This window comes from Lycorma delicatula, chromosome 10 (assembly GCF_047948215.1).
Source record: "Lycorma delicatula isolate Av1 chromosome 10, ASM4794821v1, whole genome shotgun sequence".
NCBI classification, from domain to species: Eukaryota; Metazoa; Arthropoda; class Insecta; order Hemiptera; family Fulgoridae; genus Lycorma; species Lycorma delicatula.
Window position 1 is genome coordinate 3405959 of NC_134464.1, and position 27964 is coordinate 3433922.

General features: G+C 35.3%; 1 protein-coding gene across 4 annotated transcripts; it reads left to right on the forward strand.

The window, feature by feature from the left end:
* Positions 1 to 1939: 1939 nt before the first annotated feature.
* Positions 1940 to 26241, forward strand: LOC142331303 (NAD-dependent protein deacetylase sirtuin-3-like). 4 transcript variants are annotated; one of them, XM_075377100.1, is made up of 7 exons: positions 1940 to 2267; positions 3495 to 3666; positions 4745 to 4908; positions 14654 to 14886; positions 17318 to 17463; positions 23611 to 23730; positions 25790 to 26241. In XM_075377100.1, exons 3-7 carry the CDS (start codon positions 4748 to 4750, stop codon positions 26018 to 26020), a joined length of 891 nt encoding a protein of 296 aa, XP_075233215.1. In that variant the 5' UTR covers positions 1940 to 2267; positions 3495 to 3666; positions 4745 to 4747; the 3' UTR covers positions 26021 to 26241. The 4 variants fall into 4 exon arrangements, with proteins under 4 accessions (XP_075233215.1, XP_075233216.1, XP_075233218.1 ...); XM_075377101.1 differs by having other exon boundaries at positions 3498 to 3666; XM_075377103.1 differs by lacking the exon at positions 3495 to 3666.
* The last annotated feature ends 1723 nt before the right edge of the window (positions 26242 to 27964 follow it).

Consider the following 27964-nt stretch of genomic DNA (forward strand, 5'->3'; position numbering starts at 1 on the left):
GATTCCGATACCACCAACCAGATATACGTTACTGGCCAGTGCTCCTTGGAATGGCGGCTTCAGCCGCTGCCACCACCGCAGAAGTGAAATTTTTTGCTAGGACATCTAATCAAGGTCAAGGTCTTGAGAAAAAAATCCCCTGTCTGGACTCCAACAAAGAGGAGAATTTCGGACAGTCCGCCTTCCTATGCAGGAAGTGCCCCCTGTAAACAGAAAATTGTACCTCATGGCCATCATGCAGCTCATCCGCTATTTCAAAAAGTATCAATCGATGATCGCTAGAACAATTGTCGACAACAGACCAGTCAAGGACCCTGCCAGGAATGTCAATATTTGTACCTGAAAAGGCCCTTCATCCGTTAACTGTAGCGATGTAAATGGCCAAGTGGTCTGCAACATTAAAGACCTCAAAATTGTGCTGTGCGACGAAACTGTCAATTAAACCACACCATGATCAGTGATCCCACTGTGCCAAAAAAGTGACTTCACATTAACATCGGCACCAATATGAATTGGACCATTACCCACAATACGAAGGATCCTACCTCATCTTTCTAGGTGTTCCTCAGTGGGATCCTTGTATTGGAAATATGACTAATAACTGTAAGGTTCTGTTCGCGAATGGCAAGTCTGACCACAATATGATGCGCGTCAGTTACCTACCGTATAAAAACACTATCAAGCGACTTCCTGCACAGAATAGCAGACATACAGTGCCCTACACAAAACTTTTTCCTGTTCTGAAATTCTGGCAGATCATCCCTCATTACATATGAGTACTGCAGAAGGACACCATAGAGACTCTGTCTCTCTACAAATTCACCTAACTCAGCCTGGACTACATAAGCACCCTGGGCATTTAGTTGATCGACCCTAACCATCTAAGTACAGTGCAATCAGCTCTTACATAAAAGCCACACTCCTTAGTACCTATTGGGTGCCCATGATTCTTGTGCAACCTTTTACAGTTAGCACAGGCCAGAGCCTTGGACCTATGCCAACAATCGTCACGCTTGTGGCCCTCCTCGCCATGATGGATACATGCCAAAGCAAACTCACAAAATTTAGCCCTGTGACCATATCTGCAGCACTTGAAACATCTTTGGGCATCCAGGTACTCTTTTACTGGGCTGCAGACGTAAATTTTTGAAAGAGACTAGCACTTACCTCAAAGACTCCGTGATATTTCTGGGTATCATGCTTACCCATTTTAAATGATCAGTATCCCTATTTCCACCTATTAACTGGCACATTTCCAAAAACGTTTTTGGAAGCGATCACAGACCGGTTGTTATCTTGGTCGGTAATAATTACATGTCTCAGATTTAGCTACGCAGATGGGTGGTTGGGAAGGCAGACTGGATTGGGTACAAAGATTCATTTAGCCAATACGATGAAAGTGGGGGTGCAATCCACCAACTTTCCATGTTTGCACATCTCATACTTGACAGTGCAAGTGAATATATCTCCTAACATCTGGAAAACCAAGATGACCTGCTGTTCCTTGGAGGAAAAAAGAATGAATTTGAATTACTGTATTATGTTTCAGCTGTTCATGCCAATTGTTGTAAAGCAGATGATAATTTTATTATTTTAATTGAGATATAAAATGTGATATAGCTTTGTGTTTTTATTTCTTTTTCAGCATGCGTTGCAGGCTTTTTACTTTGAAAATGCATTTTTGCATTGCTGGGTTGTTAATTTTTAATTGCCCATTTTTTAAGATTTATTTTTTACAACAAATATATCATGTCTGGGTGATAACACAAAGCGTTTTTATGCGAGATATGTATATATACATACGTACATTCAGAAGTCACGCCTAAATTAGTCAGAATGGGTTCAGGGATGGTCAAAATGGATATTTCCGTTAAATCTGAAAACCGAAATTTTTCGCGATTACAATACTTCCTTTACTTCGTAAAAGGAAGTAAAAGTTTTATGAACGAGTCTGCAAAGATTTATCATACCCCGACTATTTACATTTTTATTATGCAATTAGTTGATAAACAGATCGGTCTGATGACCTCTCTCTGTGTGGTTTGTTTCTAGTCGACAGGTTATGCTGTCATTTCATTTCCTCTTATCAAGTGTTTGATCAAATAAATTAAATAAAATTTTTATAGTTCTAGTTCTCTATAAGTTGTAAAATTAATGTTATAATATCGATATTACTATTTTATTGTGTTTTTGTTCATAGCTTACGTTCGTTTTTTAGGAGTAAATTTGTCTTTATTCTGAAAATAATTTGTTATTTAAGTTAATTAGTAAGTGTGTTTTTCAGTTTATTTGTGTGATAATTTGCATAGATTATGTGGTGTGTTTAACGATATAACAAGTAGATCTTAAGATTATTTTTTTTCATTTATTTCTCCCATTGAGCTTTCATTTTGAATGTGTGAAATCTAGTGACAGCAAGGCCTAGTTTTTTGCAGTCTTTATTTTAATTAAGAGGTGGCTGCATACTTAATCCTCAATAAATAACAAAAATATTACATTGACGATTTACATTCTTTTTAAAAGAAAAAAACAATAAAAATAATCTAGCATAAAAGCAAAAAAGAAACAACACAGTGTTCTTTACATAAATGTATGAATTGAGGTTGTCCTTCCAAAATCAAGATAGTTAAGTATATTAGAGCATCCAGTCTCCAGTTAATACTCTTTGTCCTTTAGGTGATTTCCCAGTGCATGATGCTGTGGCTCTGTGAACATAAACCTTCTGGTACGCAAACACCAGCCGACAGAAAAAATGCTTATCATTTATGGATTATTCAAGAAACCTAATCTTTAAGGTAGTCTTATGAAGACTTCGTTTAGTGTCTAAAGTTCGTTTATTAATTTTTTTAACCCCCAGACTGCAGTTTATGCATTTTTAACCGAACCTACTAAAATGAATTTATTTTACAAAATCCACCAGTTATAATTACAATTACATGTACTTCTTTTCAGCTTAGTGAAGTAACATATTTTTAAGTCATAAAAATATGCCTCCTAATTAGTGAATATTTGAAAATAAAACACACATTTACATCGCTTTAATTACTTCATTTATAAAATTTGAGTCATTTTTATAAAAACTTTAATAATGTACAACAGCTTCAAGAAATTATTATGTTTCTAATTTATTTCATTGGGGGGGTTTCTATTTGATCATAATGATTTACTTTGCTTATTTGTTGCCGTATGTAATGTACTAATAATGTCTTGGAGATAGTATTACTATCGTGCATTATTTTTACTATAAATGACTTATAATTCTTATTTTATAAATATATGTATATTTAGATTTCACAATTGTAATTTTTGTAAACATTTGTTCAAAGTAATCATAAGTAATTGTAACAGCTTCCCAGGATAAATTGACAGATTAAAAGTATTTTATCTCTACTTTATTATAAAAGTTTTTTGTGTGGCCCTTTAATTGTAACATGCATTTGTGTTTTATTTATCAGCATTTGGACTTGCTTGAGCCTTATGAATTTTACTTTCAGCAGTAATAAGAAGCTCTTTTGCAGTACACTATTAGGAAGTTTTGTAAAGTCTATTTATTGGTCGGCCAAACCAATCACAAACTATTGAAACATGCCAATCATGTGGGTCTACTCTTCTGAAAGGATGGAAAAGTCTTATGAATGAAAGATCTAAAAGAGGAAATGTATAAAAGTATGAATTTCATTAACCTTTTATAAATGTATGTTTATGATTAGAAGGTTTATGGTTGTTAATAAGTACCTGCATCATATTTAACAAACAATATGTAATAAAACAAGTACAAAGCATATAATTAAGTTACGAAGGTAGCTGTGAACTGAAGTAAAATATGCTGGTAATCTTTGCATATATACAAGAATCTTCATACACAAAGATTGGCCAAAATGCACAGCATATGTCACTTTTCTTCTGTAAAAGAAAAATGAACAGAAGCAAAGTGACACGTACTGCTATCTTGTAATGTCATTCTTCTACTACTAGCATTCCAAAACAACTTGTTGATCCATGCCATCTCATTTTCTATTAGTTGTCATTGTTATGGAGTTGAGTATCTGTTTTGTCGCATCTAAAATAGTGGGCAATGATTGAAATTTTAACAGCAGCATTTGCAAGTTGAAATTTGAATGTATTTCATATCCTTTGTACTCACTAGATTTGGTACTCCACGATTTTCATTCCTTCTGCAATTAAAGAGGGCTATTAAAGATATTTGCTTCTCTATAAATTTTAAACTGCATTCTTCACTTAACTGAAGGAATGGATCGAGGAAAGCCCACCAGCATTCTTCATTGACGGAATGAGAAAACTGGTTTACCATTGGGAGAAATGTATAGCTGTAAATGGTGATTATGTTAGTTTTATAACCAAATAAAATGTATGTTTTTTGTCATTTTGGTACATTTACATGTGACTTACATTTTAGCCATCCCTTGTGTTAATACAGTGTTTAATGGAAACATTATGTGGTAACTTATGTGCCTATAGCCTGAAAATATTATATATTAATTTTTATTTATTTGTATCCACTCATATTTTAAAATTGAATACCAAATACTTTAAATTAAAATTATGTCTTAAATTTGGGTACATATTGATCGAAATTGTCTAAACAATTTATTGTCTAGACATCTAAATACTATAAAAATTATAAATTTAATTTATTTTATAAAAATTTTTCAAGTAGCTGCATTATGTTATAGTAAAATTATAATTGTACATCACATAGTTCATTATTAGCATTTGTTTACAGAATATGCTTAAGAAAATTCCATTTCTGTTACTTCTTCAAGCAAGATGTTTTTCAACAAAATTTACTTTGAAAGAACTTGCTGGACAATTGAGAGATAATTATAAAAATGTTGTTGTTATGGTTGGTGCTGGTCTGAGCACACCAAGTGGCATACCTGATTTTAGGTATGTATTCTTTATTACAACTGAAAATAATTAATTTATTACATTATAATGAACAATACTATTATCAGGAAATTATTTATTTTGTTTAATATTATTTTCACTTAACAGTTATGCTTACTGACCAATGTTAATGTTACAACATCTTTTTCTTTCTTTCATAAAATATTAATGTTTTGAATGATAGTAAAATAAAATTAAAAATTACTATCTGTATGAAAAATAATTTTGCCCTTTAGTTTTTGAAATTTTAAAGTAAATTATAATTTCTCTTAAATAATTAAATTCATAGTGTTCTGCCATTAGGGCAGGTCTTGTCACGATTGCTGCTCTCCGCCTTATTTTGTCCTTTGCCAACTTGTTTGTTTCAGCATATTTTCCCTTTTCCATAATCCCATCAATCATTTGAGATCTCTTCCTTTCCTTCCATTCACCAAGCCTTCTATATCGCATCACCAATCCAATACCTTCTTCCCATACAATGTTCTAGCCGGTTCCTTTTCTCGTATTAAATCACATTTAGCATTTTCCTATTCCCTCCAATTCTCCTTAATACTTTCTCATTTGTTATATAGTCTTGCCATCTAACATTTATCATATTGCACCACACTCACATCTCAAAAGCCTCAATTCGTTACCTGTCTGTCTTTCTCGTCGTCCACGTTTCAGGTCCATAGAACATCACACTCAAAATAAAATATCTCGTTAATCTCTTTCTGAACCGTAAGTGTAACTTTCCACACCTCATTCTTACCTTCTTATTAAATGCCTGCTTACTTCTTGGTATTCTTGTTTTAATCTCTACTTTGCAAGTTAGGTTATCAGTGATAAAGCTCCCTAAGTACTGACATTTTTTCACCTGCTCTAAAACTTCATTTCCAATCTTAATCTCAATTCTTTTCTCTTTTCTACCTAATAACATACATTTTGAATTGATCCTCTTTTGTGGATCCTCTTATCCTGATGTTTGCAAGTTTCATATAAGTCATCAAGCATTTAATTTAATTTACTTGGGCTCTTTGCCAGTACCACCATGTCATCAGCAAAATGTATACATTCTATTCTTCTTCCCCCAATCTTTATTTCTCTTTTTTCATTCTGACAGCATTTAATTATTTCTTCCAGATATATAATAAACAGCATTGGTAACATGCAGTGTCCCTACCTCATTCCCCTTCTAATCATTATTCTTCTTGTCGTTTCATCTCCTATCCTCACCTTTATTCTCTGGTTATAGTACAGCTCTTTTATTTGCCATATCTCTTTCCAGTCAAAACTCCCTTCTTTTTCAAAATTAACAATAATTTATCCCTTCTAACTTTGTCAAATGCCTTTTCTTGCAACAAATACAAATGCAACATACATTCTCCGTTTTCCATGTATCTACGCTGAGCACTCCTTAAATTTTGAATATGTGCTCTATTCATATCCAACCTATGCGCTCAGACAGGCGTCGCGTAAGAGATCATGCTTTCAAAGACACCATATACATTTGACGGCCAGACAATCCATAGTCCTTCCGAGCAATCCTCTTAAGTTTGTGCATCACTGAGACAGCGTCCACTACTACTTGCCTAATGTGGTTGCTAAACAGCAACTTCTTATCAGACAAACCACCTAGGTACTTATGAACTCGAACTCGGCTTATTACACAGCCTTTATACGTAATACAGGGGTTATGACTGCATGATGGTTTGTTTACCTGGAGACGGACTTTTACACATCTAGGTACGCATCCTTAAAGAGATCTGTGCGATCAGACAAGTAGTCACGTCCTACGGCCTACAGGGCTACGGGAACATTGCGGCGTTCCAACTCATAGAGGACAGAACTCCAACACAAGGAAGGAAGTGCTTCCTCTATGTCAATAAAAATTGCCAAAACATATTTACATTCGGCACTTTTTTTTCCGGCTTCCAACCTTGCCCTGGATTCAGTCGTTTCGCGACTGACAGGGAAGGTCGACCAGGTTGTGGGGGGAGTTCGGGGTTTAAACGGGTGACGGTTGAGGCTCTGGGCGAACTCCAAAAATCTATTCAATGGGTGGAAGAGAAGGTTAGGAAGCCTGTGTCTTTCGCCTCAGTTGCTGCCAGGCCTTCGTCTAAGCGGGAGTTTCCACCGCCGCCAGTTCAGGGGTCGGCGGCCAAAATTAAGCGGGCTACTGTTAAGGTCGTCCCGCTTAAACCTGGTCCAGGGGCTTCGTCAGCAGTGACGGAGCTAACCCTTAAACAGGTTCTGGACCCGCGGAGAGAAAGGATCCTAGTTTCCCGGATCAGGAAAACAAGGGACAATGGCGTGATCTTGGAAGTTGTTAGAGAGCAGCAGGCGAAGCGGCTGCTGGGGGCCGACGTTCTGCATAAGAACAAGCTGAAGGCTCAGTTCCTGGCCGAACGAAGGACTCAGATATTGGTATATGATATGCCAAGGGCGATAAGCGTAGAGGCGCCCGAAATCCTCAGGGCCGTGCACGTTCAAACTCCTACCGTGAATGTGGCTGTCGAGGACTTCCTTCGGGAAACCAAGGTGGTTCGGCAGCTGGGGAAGAAGGAAGCCCTAATGAGTCGCTGGGTTTTAGAGACCTCGCCTAAGATTCGGCAGGTCTTGGTGACCGAAAAAAAAAAGATGGGCGAATCGTGGTCGCCGTGTAGGGCCGGAAGGGCAGCTCGGATGCGATGCGGAGGTCACTCTGGCTCCTGCATATGCAAGAATGCGGGTTAGTCGGAGTGCTCCGATGATGCATTCGGGACCCTTAAGGTATGAGTGTAAGGGGGGACGCGGCGGTTTGCCGGCTACGTGCAACGCGTAGCCGACAACCTAGTGTAGGGACGGGAAGGGTAGCCTCTCAGTGATGGGATGTAGCGGAAGCTGGGAGGACCCCGATGGGAAGCCAAAACTGGCAAGACAGGGGGGCAGTCGACTGCCACGACACCCTGACATTCCTGCGCATAGCCTAACGGCAGAGGCCGGGGATGTTGGGGGTGTTTAAAAAAGGATTTGAAAAAAAAAAGGTCTTGGTGACCGGTGGACGTTTGTTTTTCAGGTGGACCTTATATAGGATTGTCGATCGATGCATCAAGTGTCAGGGCTTTGGTCACACCTCTCTCTGCTGCAGACCGCAGTCGGAGATGTGTGGTCACTGTGTTCTTCCGAGGCACAGGGCAGCCGATTGGCCTGCCAAGTGCACCACCTGTACCTTGGTGAAAGGCAGCGATGCTGGACACCGGGTCGGGGGTAGGCAGTGTAGGGCGTATGATATTGCACGGGCGAGAGCTGTAAAGAATACAGCTTATGGCAACGCCTGAATTGGGGGAAGCCTTTGAGAATGGATTCCACCATATCAAACGCTTGCGCTTGGGGCAGTTAAACCTGCATCATTCTCTGGCGGCCATCAGTAAAGCCATGAGGCTCCTTGAGGAGTACAACCTCGAGGTCGTCTATGTCCAGTAGCCGTACGCGATCGGAGGTAAGGTGGTCGACTTCCGCGGGGTGAATGTTACTTATTCTCGTGGGGGACGGCCGCTCTCCGCGGTCGTGGTTGGCTCAGATTCATTGGGTGTCTTCTGGATGCCCCATCGGTCTGATGACCAATTCACTGTCATGCGAGTCATGAGGAGTACGTCCAATGTCGTACTGGTATCGGGATACTTCCATCTTGGATGGAGTATGATGACTTCCTGGCGAAGTTGGGCAGGATTCTGGACGGTGTTTCGGGCATCAGAGTGCTGGTTGCTCTGGGCACTAATGCCAAGTCTCCCGCCTGGGGTTCACCACTCACTGACACCAGAGGCGCTGGTCTCGAACAATTTGTTGAAGCCAGAAACCTCTACTTGATTAACGACGCAGAACAACCGCCAACTTTCTCTTGCGAACTGGGGGAAAGTTACATCGACGTCACTTTGGTGACGGGCGTCTTGCTACGAAGTACAAGTAGTTGGACTGTCTGTTCCGAGGCCAGTGTTAGTGATCATAGACTTATAACTTATGAGATCGCTTAAGGTGGCGTTCCAGGAGCTCCAGATACGGGGCGCTATAACCTAAGGGGTCCTGGATCAGGACAGACTGCGGCGCGAGTGTACGGTTCCAGGGATTGGAATGGCGCATGGAGCACAAGGAGGAGGTGGAATTGATGGCTGAGTAATTCAGCCGGGTCATCAAGACTGGCTGCGGTAGGGTCCTACGGCGGCCTCAGCCAATGGACGGACCCTTACGTAGTGGCCAGTCCGCTGATCGGAGAATGCCAGCAGCCATCATGACCCCTGCTTCCGGGGAGTCGTCTGTTAAACGCAGGCGGAAACCTGGAAAAAAGTGGTGGTCCTCTGACCTTAGCGTGCTGCGTGCAAGAGTTAGGTCCGCTAGGAGAAGATACCAATGTCACCCCCTAACGGGGATTATCGATGATGACATGCGCGCTTAGGGTCTGTGGATCTACCGGCGCGCCCGTAATGAGTATGTTCATGTCATCAAGGAACTCAGACTAAAGTTATAGCAAAACCCCATGCGCGAGTTGCAGCGCAGCCCCTGGCAGCTCGCAAAACCAAGTTACCGGCCAAAGCCATTGCACGTGGTGTCCAGTATTCGCTGCGGGTTTGGTGTTCGTGACCACACTCTAACATCTGTGGCGACTCACTAGGCGTTCTTGGATACTCTGTTTCTAGGTACTCCGGAGGATGAATCAGAGGTCGGCGTTAGGGCGGAGGCTACGCCCTTCCCTGGCGTACGGGCTTTGAATCCCGTAGATATAGACCGAGTGGTTTCTCGAATGGCGCTGAAAAAGGCACCGGGGATTGCCCAACTTGACCCGGATATATTGTTCCATCTGCTGCTTGTAATAAGAGAGCCGCTTGCTAGGCTGTTCTCGGGATGCCTAAGCTGGGGCTGCTTCCCGACTTGTTGGATAGTGGCTTTGGGGAGGATGCTATTAAAACCAGGAAAGGATCCTAGTGGGGGTGGTGACGGGAGTAATGCCATGGAAACCAATACAGTTGGCGCTTTCCATCTCGGTAAGAGCATTTAAGATGCAATCCTCGGTGCCAACCCCTTTCTTGAAGTTATACTGGCCTGATTAAGAAGTGAGTTCATATTGATGCTTTCCCAGAGCCGTTCCACAGACAGCCTTTCAAGCAACTTGCCGATTACCGGCAAGAGCCTGATGGGTCAATAATTGCTGATTTCGGTTCCTTTCCTGATTTTAAGAGCACCTTTACCAAAGCCACTTTCCAAGTCGGAAAGCAACCCTTGCTTAGGAACCCTGAGAACAGCCTGCCAAGCGGCTCTCTTATGACAGGCAGCAGGTGAAAATATCCGGGTCAAGTTGGTCAATCCCTGGGGCCTTTCTCAGTACCATTCGAGAAACCGCTCGGTCTATATCTACGGGTTCCACAGCCCGTACGACAGGGAATGGTGTTTCACCCGCCCTAACGCCTACTTCTGCTTCACCCTCCAGAGCATCTTTAAACAGAGTATCCAGGAACGCTTGGTAAGTCGCCACAGATGTTAAAGTGTTGTCACGACCACCAAACCCGCATCAAACACTGGACAGCACGTCCAGTGTTTGATGCGCAGCACGCTAAGGTCAGAGGACCACCACTTTTGCTGACATTGCAAACATCTAAATAGACCACCTTACATTTTACACTACGTTTTGGGTAAACGAAATGAAATGGGTTAGTGAAAAAGTTTTTTGCTTTTTTTTTTCATCGGATGCCGCATTTGTTAACGGTTGGTGAAAAACTTATTCAACTGAACATTGCTTTAGGGTCTTTTTTATTTAAACGGAATGTTGCCGTTTTTCTATAACAGTTGATGATACATGGATTCACCATTACATGCCAAAGACTAAAAAGCTGCCAAAGATCAGTAGGTGGTAGCTGCTTAAATTGTACTGAAGAAAGCAAAAATGGTTCTGGCTGCAGGAAAAGTCATGTCTATGTTTTTTTTGGGATCTCGTTGTGTGGTGCTCGTAGACTGCTCGGAAAAATGCAGGACCATCATCAGGGAATATTACACTTCAATACAGGACCAGTTGAAGGGTACTAGTTAAGCTAAATGTCCACAACACCAAAAAGAAAACATTCTTTCACCTGCACGCATCTTGGGTTGTTGCTGCAAAACTTCATGAGTTACATTTCAAAGTGCTTCGAAATGATACAAGCCGTTTTTACGGATTTGGTTCCCAGTGATTACTTCCTGTTCCCAAACTTTAAAAAATAGTTCGCTTGACAAAAGTTCACCTCAAAAATGAGGTGAAAGCTGAGACAGCCAATTATTTTGCACAAAGTAGGGCAGATCTCATTATACTGAAGGAATTAAAAAATTGGAAATTCATTCGTCTAATGTATAATTAGGTGAGTATGTTAAAAATTAAAAAAAAAAATTTTAAAAACATTGTGTTTTGTCAGGTTGAGAACTTTCCGAACAGCCCTTGTATTTTATTACCTTATCAACGCCTAGATATAAAGGCTCTTAGTGGATCTTATCGTAAGATCTAATGGTCTGGATTTCTGAATCATTGATAAGAGGTAAATTTTATACTTTATTATTCTTATTTACTTTATCTTGGTCAACTGTCAGCATATTAAATAATTGCAAAAAAAATCTTTCTAGACGTTCAATAAATTTATTTTTCCCTTCCATTTATCAAAATATTTTTTATTTCAAATGCCATAGTTTTATATTCATATTTGTTTTCACGGATCCTCCAGTTTCCTTAGTCTTAGATCAGGCAGTTGCAATCCAGTCACAATGAAACAGAATTTTTGAAATTTCAGCCCCAAATGTCATGTAAGGAGATCTAACCTCCTTATTGCATCCAATGCTGTAAATTTATTTTATTTTGCATCGTTTATTTTTATTTAAATTAACATTTTATATAATAGCGTTTTTTTTTTTTTTAATCAGTCGTTAAGGAAAGTAATTTAATCATTATTAAAATCAGTTAATTTTAAACTATTAAATGTAACAGTTAAATTTTATTTTATGTCTTTTCTTCTCACAGTGCAGAATTTCCAGTTGATGAACCTCACATATTTCTAAATTTATTATTTATTTATTTTTTTTAATTATATTTCTTTTATTTTCCATATTTTTTAAGGTCTTTTTTTCTTAAATTATTGGAATGAAGTGGCATTTAGGGATTTTATTCATTTTTTAATCCAGTGAAATCCAAAAATTCAGATATTTATATATCTTGTAGATGATCTGGGAGAACTGTTTTTTCTTCCTAATTTTGTTTTTTAAACTGATACTTGTATCATTTATTAAATTGCAAAAAGGATGTTTTAAAAGAAGTTACCTGTTTTATAATAATAAAAAAATTGAATAATAAATGTAAATATCAGTATGAATTTTAATTATTACTTATAATCTCTTTCTTGCTGTAATTTTGATTTTCCTAAAATATAAATATTTTTTATATAGTGTAAAAAGAATTAGAAAACTCCAAATCTACTTGGTAGCATTAATTTTTTGATATTATTGTGTAGCTACTGGACTGGACAGAAAACATTCCCCAAACACCCTTGTACAGATCTACTGGTAGCATCACACTATTGATATAATGGATATGTATCTGGATTTGATATATATCCTCAAAACCCAAAGTGGGAAAAACATTTCTCCCTAGGATGGGAACAGTGAATTTCTGACAACATAAACATTATATTAGAACAAGCCATGTACAGAGAGTGAGCAACTTAAAACTGAACCGCTACATACGACACATGTTGCAACTGTGTCGCAAACACAGTTGCGACATGTAACATTTTATGAGTGAAATGTGGAAAAAAGAAAACATCAGTTAAATTAAACCTTTTATTTACATTAGCCAAAGTTTGCATATTTACCATAGTTTACAAAAGTTGTTCGAAGTGAGTGCCCTGTCCAGTGATGCACTTTTGTACTTGAGTGATCATATTGAGAGTCACCTGATGGAAAGTGTTTTTTTCAGTGCCAACAGTTTCTTGTTGAATGTTCACCTTCAGTTTATCAATAGTGTGGGGGATTTGATCCATAAATTCTATCCTTAAAATAGTCCCAAAGAAAATGATTGTAACTAGACAAATCTGGGAATATGAAGGCCACTGCGCCCTGATGACAATTTCTTCTGTAAAAGCCACATGAGTGCGAGTTAATGAATTGTTTATTATGTGACATGTTGCTCTGTCTTGTTTAAAGAAGCCATACTCTTCTTCTTGATTTCATAACCGAGTGTATGATTCTTCAGAAATTGTACGGTACGCTTCTGTGGCAATCCAGTGAAAAAATATTGGTCTTGCTATACAGTTGTCAGAAACAGCACATCGTATAAACATTTTCTCATTTTGAAATAGATGCTCAAATACCTGGTGAAGTTTTTTAGTCGTCCAGTATCTAGTGTTGAGCAAATTAAATTGCCCAGATAAATGAAACCTTGCCCCGTGTCTCATTTGACATGAAATACACCACCAGGATTCTCTGTCTGGCAATGATGTTTTTGAGAAGCCTGTCACAATAATTTGGCATTTCGGTTTGTCTGTTCCTTAAGTCGTTACCCGATACATTTTCAAATTAAATCATGAAAAATCTTATGGGGAGATGTATACACCACTTTGTTATATATAGACTTTTTTTTGGACTGGCAGAAATTCTTCTCTGAATATTGGCTATGGCCTCTGGCATCCTAATGGAAGACTACCGATCTCATTTTGCATTTGAAACTGACCGCTTTGTTTGCCATACAACTGTTTGCTAGGGTACTGACATTCAGAAATTTTTTTGCGAATATTTGATGCATTTCTTGATAGAATCCAGAACGCACTTAAGCTTCCACTATAGCAACCTTTCTTTGATCGAATAAGGCATTTTTGAAAAACACAAAACTTTTTTAAGGTATTTTTAATCAAAACTTTACTGCACTGAAACATGAACAGTTTACAACTGACAAAACTAGATTTGGGTAGTAATGTACGCAACCAATAGTGGCATTAACAGTTGAGAAATAAAGGTGATGCTCAAATAACTGAAGTTTGAGCTGGCTGAGTTTGATTTTAAATTGTTCACCCAGTCACGCAGTATTATTTGCTGCACTTTGCTGTTGTTGCAACATTCAGAATAAATTGTTGATGTTCTGTGGTAGCTGATTTCGTCTAATATTTTATTTTCAGTTACTATGAATGTAATCCATTAATTCAATACAATGAATGTAATCGGTTTATTTTAACCAACATATTTATTAATTCAGTTAAATTATGTACAAAAAAGAAATGCACAACAAGAAGCCGAGGATAATAGAATTCATGGGCATTGCAATAGGAAATAGTCGTTTTAGGCATCAGTGCAGTTATTGTTAAAACTACTTTTGAAGTTCATGTAGCTTGTTAAATTTATTTAGAACTGATGAACGTATAATGTCTGCAATATAAGTGGCAACAGTTAGAATTGCTTTCTTTTAAAGTTGTATTGTTCATTATACAGCCAGTCCTGCTAAACAAAATAAGGGTTTCACTAGTAGTGCTGTAATTATACTTTTAATTGACTATAAAATTTTCAGCTTTATTATCAACTTCATGAAGAAGGCAACCAGGAAAGTATTTCATTCTTCACTTTTCCTAATTAGCCTGATATGGTACTTATTATCACTAAGAAGAGCTATGACATTTTAAGTAATGATTAAAACCTAGTGTTATGACCACTATCAAACAAATAGTGCTCATTTATTATATGTAGATTTATGTTTTATTTGGATCATTGTAAGAATTTTTTATTTTTTTAGATCTCCTGACTCAGGAGTTTATAATAATTTACAGAAGTATAATTTACCAAGGCCAGAAGCAATGTTTGATATACATTATTTTCAGAAAAATCCTTTACCATTTTTTGATTTAGCAAGAGAACTGTATCCTGGAAGATATAAACCAAATCTTGCTCATTATTTTATATATTTATTACAACAAAAAGGAAAATTATTACGATTATATACACAAAACATTGATGGCTTGGAAAGATGTATGTATATTCTTATTTATACTATTTTTATTTAATCTTAAGTTTTTACGCGTTAAAATAATTTTTTATTATCATTGTAAAATTATTACTTCCTTTGAAATGTATATCCCAAGTTTATCGAATATATAAAATGCCTCAATTTATTAAAACTTCTGCCCTGAAACTGAACGCATGATAAAACGTAAATAAACCGTTACCAATATTGGAAATATTGGATAAGAATGATAATATTAAGATTTAAATATTTTAGAGAAATATTAGACATGCACAAATTTAGAAGTATACAGAAACTAATAAATCTTTTCAAACACATTGCAAAGATAAATGTTTGATTAAATTAGCAGAACTATTTTAAATAATTTCAGATCTGTTCTAAATAATAGCAGATAGGTTTAAAGGAATAATCTGCAGCAGTAATATGCCAAGGAGAGGCGTTTTATGAAAATTAACTAAATATTATTATTGCAGCTCAATAAAAAAATTTACAAATGTGCAGTTATTTATGGTACTTACGTATTAATGCCACCGCAGCAGAAGTTGCGCTAATGCGCAAATAAAGAGCATAGTAATAAATAATAAATTATTATTTATTATAAATTCTTACATCATAGTGAAACATATTTAAAGATATAAACATGAAAATATAATCTAACCAAATTTAACCTACGCTCGCTAACCTTGACTAATCAACAGTAATTTTTTGATTATTTAAGTAATAAATAATTAATTAGGGTTATAATTGCAATAATTACTGAATTTATTAAATAAATACTAAAAAAATTACGCTGTTAATTAGTCAAGGTTAGCGAGCGAAGTGAGCGTAGGTTAAGTTTGGTTAAATTATATTTATAAAATAAATAAATAAATAACCATTTATTAAAATTAATAAAGAGACTGTTTTGAATCTATGTTAAACAAACTAAGACTACTTAGTAGATTTTAAATAAACTTACAGCTTTTAAATAAAACTGTAGCTGCGGTGGCGTTAATACATAAGTACCTTATTTATTTTTATTACCTATTTTGTTTCTACATCAGATTTAATGTAAACAGACAATTTCTTGTACAGTTAAAATATGTCGTTTGGTTTAGTTTTTTAATATGTTTGTTTTGTTTAGTTTTTTCTTTTAGGGGTCCATTCTCTCTCTCTCCATTTCTCTTGCCCTTTTTTGTTTTTTAATAGCTGATACATTTTTTTAATACAATTTTTCTTTTGATATGGTAAATACCATATACCAAATCCAAGTACTTGTCTAGTGTTTAACTACACTAGAATTGGTTCTTTTCATTTTTGTTATTTTACCTTTGCGCATAATAACCATTCATTTGTTTGAAAAAATTTTTAAAGAAATGTTTAATTAAAAATTAAAAAAATTGTGTAAATGAGTATTCAAATATATTAAGCTTTTAATTTGCAATGATCTGTTCCTTTTCAAGATTCAAACTTCTTTGAGGAGAATGAACACTTTAAAAGTTATTTTGAATAGACTTAATTATACAGCCAGTATATTATTTATTCTGAGAACTGCTTGTGCACAATTAATATCTAACTTTTGTAAAGTTGCAATTATATAGTCCATATTATCTATTATGTAATTATAGTCCATTTTACTATCTTACAGAAAGTGTCAAAAAATACTCTATAATATGTACAGGTATTACAGCAATTTATTATATTTAAATGCAATTATTTATATGGTTTTAGTTTATTGTGCGATATTTATTAGTAATCATAGTTTACAGTAGTTACTGTGCGTAGTAAATGCTTAATCTAATTATGAAATAATTTGAATGGAATTTACATCGATTGAAATCGAGCCTATTTTAATTTTAAAAATAGCCTGATAAGTACTTTAATACTTACCATGTTGCTCTTATTACAGGAGGTATTGAAAATGGGTTCCACCAACATCCAGACATCTCTTCACATATTTCTGAATATTGGTGAAGACATTCCCCAGTGTATATGGTAAGATTAGTCTTGAATCGTGATTAAAGCCCGAGCTCCTTAAGTGTGTACAGATAACATGCATAGTACACGTTTCTCCTTTGATATTTCCCATAGAAAAAAATCACCAGTCAGGTCAAATTACTGGTTGTTCTCTGGAAATATTGTAATTTTTAACGAAGTCCTTCATATAGTATAATACATCATTATTATGAGCGATTGCATCATCTTGCTGTAACTATCCTTTAAAGGTTTTACATCCTGTAAATCTGAGTATGAATGATTTAATAATTTGTATACAGTAACATTCTGAGTTAATTTTTTCATTGAAGAAAGAGGATCTGATAGTGCACTACTTACCTGTACATTTAATTTTAATTAATGCGAGTTCCATTCAAATTGTTAAGCGATAATCTTCAGTGCACAATGGCTTTTTAAAAAGATTAAAGTTTATGCATTCTTACTTGGAATTTACATTCTCAGTGGCCGGAATAAAAGAAGATATACTTGTGGAAGCCCATGGGACTTTTTCAACTGCATCGTGCATTAAATGTAAGAAAAAATATGATCCTGATGAAGTTAAAAGAGATATATTTAATAATTCTATTACTATTTGCGATCATTGTCAGGTAATTAATTATTTTTTAATATTTATATAATTTTGATCGATAAGACTTTTTTGTTTGTTAATAGAGATGTAATTAATAGAGGTTTACTTCTATTTTTGAAAGTCCAAAATTGATATTAGATCCGATCTGGAGATCAGTACCTTTACAAAATATAATGCAATGTGTGATGAATCGGTGTTTAAATCTAATCTAATAACACTCTAATCTAATCTAACACTTGCTGAAAGCAGACTCTACGGATTGATTTGGTGAACTACTGTGCATGAGTTGTGAGTTGTGTTATCGGTACTTACCTGGCTTTTCTGACTTATCTTTTGTTTTGTTGTCGAGCAATTAAAGCTCTGTTATTTTATATCGTGCTGGAAGAAATGAACAAAATATATGGATCATATTTTGTCAAAAAGTTTGCAGAAATTATAAAGAACTTTAAATTACAATTAATCTTAGGAGAGGCTTTTTTTTCTAATCTTTAATGTAGTTTTTTGAGAGTGAAAATAACTGCAGACACAGTAAAAGTCAAATAGTTTTTTATATATATAAAAATTATATATATTAATTTTATAAATGTGGGTGATCTATTAAAAAACTTGTCTTTTATTTTAGTTAAATAAATCACCCTAAAATTGGATTAGCATTTTATCCATATACTAAAAATATTACACATTGTATTCCCATGATTAGTTTTGGATTAATCATGTTTAAAAATAAATTTCTGAAATAATGTGTAGAATTGTAAGACTTAAGAATATATGCATTAAGTGATTTAATATGCTACTCATTTTGTTTAAAATGCACACATTTTTCAACTGCACTATGTTGTCCGTAAATAAAATTATTTTTGTTGTATGTTTTTAGGAAATTCTGATCCATTGCCCCCAGTATTTTCTCGTAAAAATTAAAAAAATTGCTTTATGAGTTGGCACCTTTTTCCTAAGTCTGTTGGTGATAAGTCATATACATTTAATCGTTGCAGCAACCTATTCAGCAAAATCGTTTAAAAACTTTTGAAAATAAAGATACAGAGCTTAGATTTCATAAAAATAAGATTCATTTCCTCGCAGTGTAAGGTCTTGAAATCTCACAGACCATTGAAATAAAGCAGAGCTAGTCAGTTGGTATAATGGTTGGTATGTTGACTTTATTTAACCGACTTAATATTCAGATCCATAGCTAGGATCTAGAATTGTTTCTTTGTACCGTTCTGCTATTTTGAAAAAATTGTCTTTTTTGGGTGCATGCATTTGAAGATTGAGGTTAAATAAATTATTTCTGTATTGAATCTAGCATGCAGATCTAGCATATGTGGTTATCCCATATACACGAATATACATTTTACTTTTATATTATATATATATCTGTGAATATACAAGTATTTTGTGGCTTAGTGTTTCAAACATTCATCTGAAGTTTAGTTTTTATGTTATTATTTATTACTTTCGTGCTACTACAAGTTCTTGTTTAATCATAGCTGTTTATGGGAACTGAATTTTTTAGTGGATGTGAGAAATACTGAGTTTGACTAGGATTTCCTGGATTTTAATCAGGTCTTTCCAGATGAAAGCCAGAGTTTCTGCTACTTTTAATGACTATTTTAAGGTTTTAACACCAACATGACAGTCAATGTAGTATTCTACTACTTGCATAATTTTGTAATGTAATAAAAGCAATTTTGTACTTTTTAGCTATTGTAATCATACCTTCTATTATAAATAATGAAATTATTGATAATTTAAATTATTAGTTACATTATTATTTAAAGTGCAAAAACCTTGTCTTGCATCATATCGGGAAAAACAATCTCAAATTCACAGCTCTGCTTTGGTTTTGAGAATTATTTCAGTTTTTTATGGAAGAGGATCAATTTCTTTACCTAGAATAGAATGTGATTCACTGTCATCAACATTCATAATGGTTGTCTGTTATGAATTCTTATTAAACATTTTTTATTATTTTTTAGCATGTTCATACACTGGTCATTGGTTTCCAATTTAAAGTATTACTTTAGTGTGGAAGATTTTTTTGTGGCAACTAAGGTATTTTCTGTGTTGTATTTTACATGGTGATGTTTCATTAGATTTGAGATAATTTTTAGTGGATTAACTTGATGATAAGGTGGTAATTTTAAAACCTTTAGGGTGAAAATTTTCATCTACTTCATACATCAATATTGCATTTTATTGTATGTGGGGTGGCTGAAACATAATCCACAGTCGTTCATAACTCATAAATAAAAACAGAGTCAACTGAAACAAACGTGGTATAAAGATACATTTTATTTGCTACAAAAACTTAATTTATTTTTCTATTTAGTCAATATTTATAGCTACTAAACATTTCTCCCAAGAGTAAACCAGTCTTCTCATTCTGTCATTGAAGAATGCTAGCTAGTAAGCTTTCCTTGATCCATGATCTGACTTTTTTTTCTGTTTAGCCTCCTGAACCAGTGTAAGGTATTACTTCAGAGGATGATATGTATAAATGTAAATGAAGTGTAGTCTTGTACACAGGTTGACCATTCTAACCCAATGGGTTGGTCTAGTGATGAATGTGTCTTCCCAAATCAGCTGATTTGGAAGTCAAGAGTTTCAGCAGTCAAGTCCTAGTAAAGTCAGTTATTTTTACACAGATATGAATACTAGATTGTGGATACCGGTATTCTTTGGTGGTTGGGTTTCAATTAACCACACATCTCAGGAATGGTCAAACTGAGACTGGGAAGCCAGAACTTCTCTGTGGATCATGAAATGTGTCCAGACACACTGTTGAGATTTTTGTTTCACAAGTGCTTGTATACTTTGGAATCTTCCAGACATTGAACGAGCACCATCGGTGCATATTCTGTTGCACTTTTTCCACTTTATGTTTGCCTTATTTATAAAATCATTTACGATAGCAGATAATGCGAGTGTTGTTGCTTTGAGTTCTATTGCTTTGGAGTAAAGCAGTTCTTCTACTGCTGACATACATCACAAAATTGAACACAGACAATGAAATGAGCATCTTTATTGCTATCTTCAAGATGAATTGAAAACAATTTGTCATGCAACTTCCCGAAAAACTGATGCTGTACATCTTCAGCTACATCACCAATTCGACGGGCAAGAGTATCATTTGATAGAGGTAATGGACTACAATTGTTTGGCAAAATTATCTCCAATGTAGCTTCTACAATCTCAATTGCAGCTGGCAAAATAAGTTCTTCACCATTGGTGTGAGAGTTTTATATGAAACTTTGTAGGAAGAAAGTAAAGATTTTCATTCACAGACATAGTTTTTTTTTAAAATTATGTTTGCTTTTCATATAATTCTAATTTTAATTCAAAGAATTCTCGGGGTTTGTTAACATACTCACTATGAAGCGTTTTCAAATGTCATTTAAGTTTACTAGGTTTCATGCTGTCTGCTGCCAAAATGTTTGAGCAGCACACAGGGGCCTTTTTTTCATTTGCTTCAGTACTGGTAAACCCAAAATTTAAGTATTCTTAATAATATTTTCAGAACCGTCTGTCTGCACATGTTGATGCTTCACTATTGTCTAATACTCGCTTACACCCATTTAAAAATTTATCCTGATTCTGAATAAATCTACTGCAGTAAATATTTAATACCGTGAATTGTAAATTACAACGTACATATTCACACATAAATTCGATAGCAATAGAAGGATTGACTGAGACTGCCTGGAATTGAATGAGGTGCAGCATTTTACGTGTCTGCACAGACAGTCGCACATAATGTCCAATATGCTGGTCGTAAGATAATCAATGATTCTGGTTTGTCAATGCAGCAGATCAGTGTAGCTAATTATCAATTTATTTATTCTTAGTAATTTGTATGGTTTGTAGTTAAGGTCGTAATGTAGCTTTAGTGTCAAAAATAATCAAAATACATTATTATTGTATACATTGTAAATGTATGAGAGGGGAGTGCAATGAAAATTATGATTGAAGATTGCGTTGTAAATACTAATAGGTTGAGAAACGTTGTGGTAAATGATGCAGTGGCCATTTTGAATCAATTCATCCACCTCCCTTTGATGGTTTTAATGAGTCAGAGAAACTAGTTGACCGCCACAAAGTTCATTCTCAATATTCATTGAACAGGTTTTGATATACAAAATTTTATTGCTCACCGACTCGCAGTACTATCAACGGTTTCATCACCATAAATGGGTTTTAGATGACAATGAGTGTATTTATTATTTACTTTTTCCACTGTTAAAAATTCAATCACTGCCTGTTATTTTAGATGTCTTGACATAGCAGATGTACTCGACTCCATAATAATGCCCTCCCACAATCAAAAAAGTCTACCAAGCACTGGGTGAGATGAAGAATTACAAAGCAGCAGGAGAAGATCAGACTTTTGTAGAGATCTGGAAACATGCAGGAAGATCAGCAAAAATTGCCCTTTATCAGCAGCTTGTCAATATCTGGATCAAAGAAGAATTACCAGAACCCAGCAGCCACATAGCTGCTCCTAACTAATTCAGAAACCTTTGCAGACGTGCACACAACTCACCAAAGTTTCATCGCATTCGGATGAATTATATAGGAACGCATATGAGACAAACAAACATTCATTTTTATATATATACTTGCAGACCCACCAATGGTTCACTATTACTAGATTTGAGTATATATATATATATACACCGAATTGAAAGTGTGATAAAACATTAAAAAACTGAACTTACGGAATTAATAAAATTTAACCTTTCACTTCCCCATTTCCCCCGTTCTTTTTCCTATTTCTTTTCACCTTTTCCTCTATTTCAGTTTTAATTTTTTTACCTTTTTCCCCCTCGCGTAAATCAGTCCAATAATTTTTTAGTGTATAGCGGACGCACATACGAACATTGCCTTTTATATATAGAAAGTCTGTTTATATATTTGTTGGCTTGTTTTGTAAATATCTCGACATCGGCGCCACCTAGCGGGTATAGTTTTTGAAAAATTTTTCTTTTCACGTAACATGTGTATTCTAAATATGAGCCAGATCGGTCCATAAATACAATTTTTCTAATTATCTCACCCCAGCGCAACCTAGCAGCTCCATTTTTCGCAAATATATTTCTTTTCGCGTAACCAATATACGAGTATATTATGAATATGAGCCAAATCGGACCATAAATGCAATTTTTCCAAATATCTCGAACCCAGTGCCACCTAGCCGACCCAAAGAAACAAACTTTCATTTTTATATTGTTGTCACATATATGCCTAACTTAATATTGGTGGAGGGCAATGGTAGCAACTCAGATGTCAGCGGGAGTGCAGTACACGTACGCGCTTGTACAAGCGTAACTCCCGCCGCGCAGTTCTCCCACCACTGTCAGGCTCCAATTAGGGAGTGTGCACGAGAGTTGATTTTTAATTCATCGTCGAGCACCACCTGGAGAAGACCAAGAAGAAGACAGAAGAAGTTGCCTCATCGTAGGACCACCCGGCAGATGCCAACATCCAGGATCGATCGGGGAGAACCGCCTTGGCCGTCCCGGCAAACTATGACCGAAGCCAACCCGACAGGGCGGGGCTCTGGGGACCACCACTACCACGCTGTAGTGGGGACCTAACTGCCGCTTAGGGGAAGCTCGGTCTGATTTCAATGGACGAGCTGCAACTCCCTGACTACAACCAAGTCGACTTCCCCGGAGACCATCCCAACCCCGTAGGGAAAAGACACCCACCTTGTGACGTTACTGGTCGTCACTCTGTTCCGAGCCCTGAGGTGCTTTACCAGTGGTCGTCTTTAGACCATCTAACCGATTACATCTCACAGTCATAAGCCAGGCCTCGGTCGGAATGCCACAGAAGTAAATGCCTCGGCAGACATTTGCATCAGTAAAATACAAATCAAATTTTGCCTTCACGTAAGCCTCAAATGGACATCTTCACATCCAATCTAGCATGATTCCCTCAAACTAACTAACTGAGATTGCAGAAAATTTGACACCGTTTGTGACTGTGAATGCCTCAGAAAAAGAACGAGTTAAATGAATGAATTTCAAGATTTGGTGGGAAATTTGCCAAAATGAAACTAATCTTTAACTAGAAGGGTAGAACATTTTTATTCCTATGCTATGAGAATATTGCTGTAATATTTTACTACTAATGAATAAGATGAAAAATGTACAATTTTTTTCAGGGTATAGTAAAACCAGATATTGTATTTTTTGGTGAAGAATTACCCAAACGATTTGATGACTGCGCAGATTCTGATACAAAGAAAACAGATTTGTTAATAGTTATGGGAACATCCTTAGAGGTAAGTAATTAAAATGTACACCGATTATACTTGTATCTTCCTACTTATAATTTTGCCGATTGCAAATGTTAAATTTTACCTTATCTTCAAAGTTAATATAATCTTACAGCAATCAGTTAGAGATAATTGGAACTGATATTTTACCAGTTTGACTGGGTAGTCAAACTGACAAAATAGAAATTTTAAGTGAGGTATATATTAGTGTATACTGTTGCTACTGGAAATTCTGTACAGTAGCAACCGAAGTTTTGGGAAAATTTAGTACTTTTTAACCGGATCTGAATTTTCAGATGAAAATCGCAAATATCTCGAAAACAGTGGGTTCTAGGGCTCTGAAAATGTTTTTTGACCCTCCTTGACCATATCTCATCTGCTCCCAGTGGTACCTGTCAGATTTTAATATTTTCAAGTGCCCCTGGGGCGCTATTTGGAGATTGGAGAAGGTGTGCGATGGGGTTTGATTGACAAATGCAATGTATGTTCAGATTATTTTGGAGCATACTGTGGCAATTTCTGACTGATATCCTGACTATTGATGCTATTTCCTTAATAGTTTTTTTCTGTCAGTTATAATAACATTTTTGACATACTCAATATTTTCTTCATTTGTCGATAGGTAGATAGTCACTGTGAATGTCATCTTCTGCATTATCACAACCATCACTAAAAAAAGTTATGCCGATTGTAAACTGTTTTCTTCATCTCTGATTCTCCATACTTTTGTTCAAGCAGCATTAATATCTTTGGCAATGATTTTTTAAGCAAAATTTGATATTTGCACTTTCCATTGTGATATTTTTCATTGCAACATACAATTCACAAACATTCACAAAAGGAAGTATTATGATCGCAAACAATTTCGGTTTTCAGATTTCAATGGAAATATCCATTTTGACCATCCTTGAATCCATCTTGACTAGTTTTGGTGTGACATCTGTACGTATGCATGTACGTACACACATGTACATATGTATCTTCTTTTTTTTTCCTGTTTAGCCTCCGGGAATTATTTTTCAGGTATTATTTCAGAAGATGTATGAGGATGATATATATGAGTGTAAATGAACTGTAATCTTGTACAGTCTCAGTTCGACATTCCTGAGATGTATGGTTAATTAAAACCCAACCACCAAAGAACACTGGTATCCACGATCTAGTATTCAAATCTGTATAAAACCTTTATTAATGCTGGAACTCTCGAATTCCAAATCAGCTGATTTGGGAAGGTGTGTTCACCATTTGACCAACCCAGTGAATTTCGTATGTATCTTGCATAACTCAAAAACGATTAGCTGTAGGATGTTGCAATTTTGGATTTGGAACTTTTGTAACATCTAGTTGTGCACCTCCCCTTTTGATTGCTATCGATTGTACTGAAAGTGTCCAAAAAAGCCCAAAATAAAAAAAAAAAATTTGGATTTTGGACTTTTAATTACAGTAATAAACACGAATTGAGAACTTTTCAATGATTTATCATAACTGGTACTTATTTTCATTGGTTCCAGAGTTGTAGCCAAATAAAATTTAATTAATGAAATATTTGGATTCTTACAAGAAGAAGGCACATCGGTTCAAATCCAACTTCATCTCCTTTTTTTTAAGTTTAAATATATTGATTTATTAATAACATTAACCTCTGACTGTAAAAAATCTTTACAATAAATAATACTTCAATAGTAACTGTAAAAAATAAAAGAAAGAAATAATATCAGAAATTATTAATGAAATAACATTTTGATGTACTTTTCATTTAAAAAACAAATGTGTATATGTAATTTAATAGGCCTACAAGGAAGTCATGTAGTGTCCACATCAGATTTTTAGTACTTTTATATGCAAAACAGGAAGCATGTGATGCGGCTTCATCAGGACATCATGATTAGTGCTAACATAAAAACCAAAAATTTCCTTATTATGATTGCTATTTTTAAATTGTGTAGAGTAATTCCAGGAACTTTTTATACCTATCATGTATAATAAAATAGTATAAATTTTATTTATGCGTATGAAAAAAGAAGTATTTCATTAATTTACTTTTTTTATTAATCATGTTTGACAGGTATATCCGTTTGCATGGTTGGCTGATGTACTACCATTTAATACACCTCGACTTCTTTTGAACCGTGAAGAAGTCGGATCATTTGGAATTAGTATATCACCATATACAGCAGATGTTGTTATAAAAAATGATATCATCGATGGGGTTAAGTTGTTAGCTAAAGAAGTTGGTTGGTGGGATGAATTAAAACTTTTGACCGATGAAAAAACAAATATTAATGTACCAGATTAATTCATGTTATGGTTATGTATGCAGTAGATGTTAATCAAAAAATAAGATGAGAAGTATTGATTTTTACTAGTTTTAATAGAAATATTACAAAGTTATATTTTCTGTTAAGAATTTAAATTAATTTCTAGACTAGTACATTATAATTAAAAGTAATGAAAATTAAATTAATAATGACAACATAAGAAAAATATATATATATTTATTCATATGTATTTATTAACATTTCTTGTTTATTCCATATATATATTTTTTTTTTTTTTTTTAGTTTACATAAAAAGTATTTAAAAAAATAAATATAGATTTCTTTATATTACTACATTTTTAAATATATTTTTATATTTGTTGATATATTATTGAAGTTGAATGTTTTTCTTTCAGCTTTTATAAAATAACACATTGTTTTGGTTGGTATATTTAATTAAATTTGATTTATTCAAGAAATAAAAAACACGTGTTGTGAATATATAACATGTTAAAAAATCTGCAGCATCATGTGCAGGCAACGTAAGCATTGACTAACATTCAAGATAAAACTTGATATATATATTTTATATATTTTTTTTTGTCTTCAGTCATTTGACTGGTTTGATGCAGCTCTCCAAGATTCCCTATCTAGTGCTAGTCGTTTCATTTCAGTATACCCTCTACATCCTACATCCCTAACAATTTGTTTTACCTATTCCAAACGTGGCCTGCCTACACAATTTTTTCCTTCTACTTGTCCTTCCAATATTAAAGCGACTAGCCCTGCCCATCGGGGTCGCTTTTGGTTCATTGAGACATCATGACAACTGCATCCACTTGCCCTGATGCCTCTCTTCAGAAGGGTTGACTTTCCCTTCCCTATAACCTAATCAGAGTCCGGGTATGCACCCCACACATACCCCTCTCAATCACGTGCCCACCTCACATACCTTGAGGGTCCTTAATGCATCATCAGAGCGCTCCAATCCAACCACAATTGTAAGTAGATGGGCTAGAAATGCGCTCAGCAATAAGCTCTGAAGCTCAAATTAGTCACGATGAAGTTAAGACCCCACAGGATAACAATAGGAAAAAACAACAACAAATGCAAAGAAAAATAGAAAAACCTACATCTAGACACAATAAAATAACAAGGATCTCATAAGTCTCTTATAGATGGTCTACATGATGAAAGTTCATGCCCGACAAGTAGGCAGCAATAGACAGCCCATGGGAAGAAAAATATCAATGAACAAATCTTAACCTAACACATAGAAATAGAATGAATACACTTATAAAACCACCATTCACATTGTTTTCAAAAAACAAAAGATTTACCACCACGTATATGCAGCACAAAAAAGAATTGCTAAAGAACCCACTGCCCATAGAAAACCCAGCCTCGAGTAGGTCCTGGCGAAGAGGTAAGCAGTAAGCAGTTTATAATAAAAATACATTATAAGAAGAAAACATCAGGAAAAATAAAGGACACTAGGTACAGCAAAAATCACAAGACACAGTAAAATAAAAAAAGGCAAGTAAAATCCGTTGTGTTCTGTCCAGCACCAAAAATCCAGAATGTCGTATTATGCTAAAAAATAACAGTTATAACCATAAATTCATGGCCCCTTGGTAGATGGTAAATACATATCAATACATAGACAAGTACATATCAAAACCTAGCCTAACACAATAACGATAAACACCAATAGGCGATAATGCACAACAAGTACAATAAATTACGTTCTCATGTTGTACCGTAAAAGATACAAATGGCAAATAATATACAATTGCAAAAAGGAAAACTTAACCTAACACAATGAATTACAATATCAAACAATGGTGATTACAGTAATAGCTGCAACGGTCCTCGTTTACGCCATCTGGAGTCCATGAGCCCCATTGCCAGTATCATCCACCAGTTCGATCAATCAGGACCCCATTCTGTCATTTCTTCCAGTTTGGTCTTTAGGATGCCTG

Bases quoted from the DNA above. Each gene is read 5' to 3' on its own strand.
- LOC142331303 (XM_075377100.1), top strand. From the start codon at position 4,748: ATGCTTAAGAAAATTCCATTTCTGTTACTTCTTCAAGCAAGATGTTTT. The intron at 4,909-14,653 runs GTATGTATTCTT...TTATTTTTTTAG, and splicing joins AGTGGCATACCTGATTTTAG to ATCTCCTGACTCAGGAGTTT. The intron at 23,731-25,789 runs GTAAGTAATTAA...CATGTTTGACAG, and splicing joins TTATGGGAACATCCTTAGAG to GTATATCCGTTTGCATGGTT.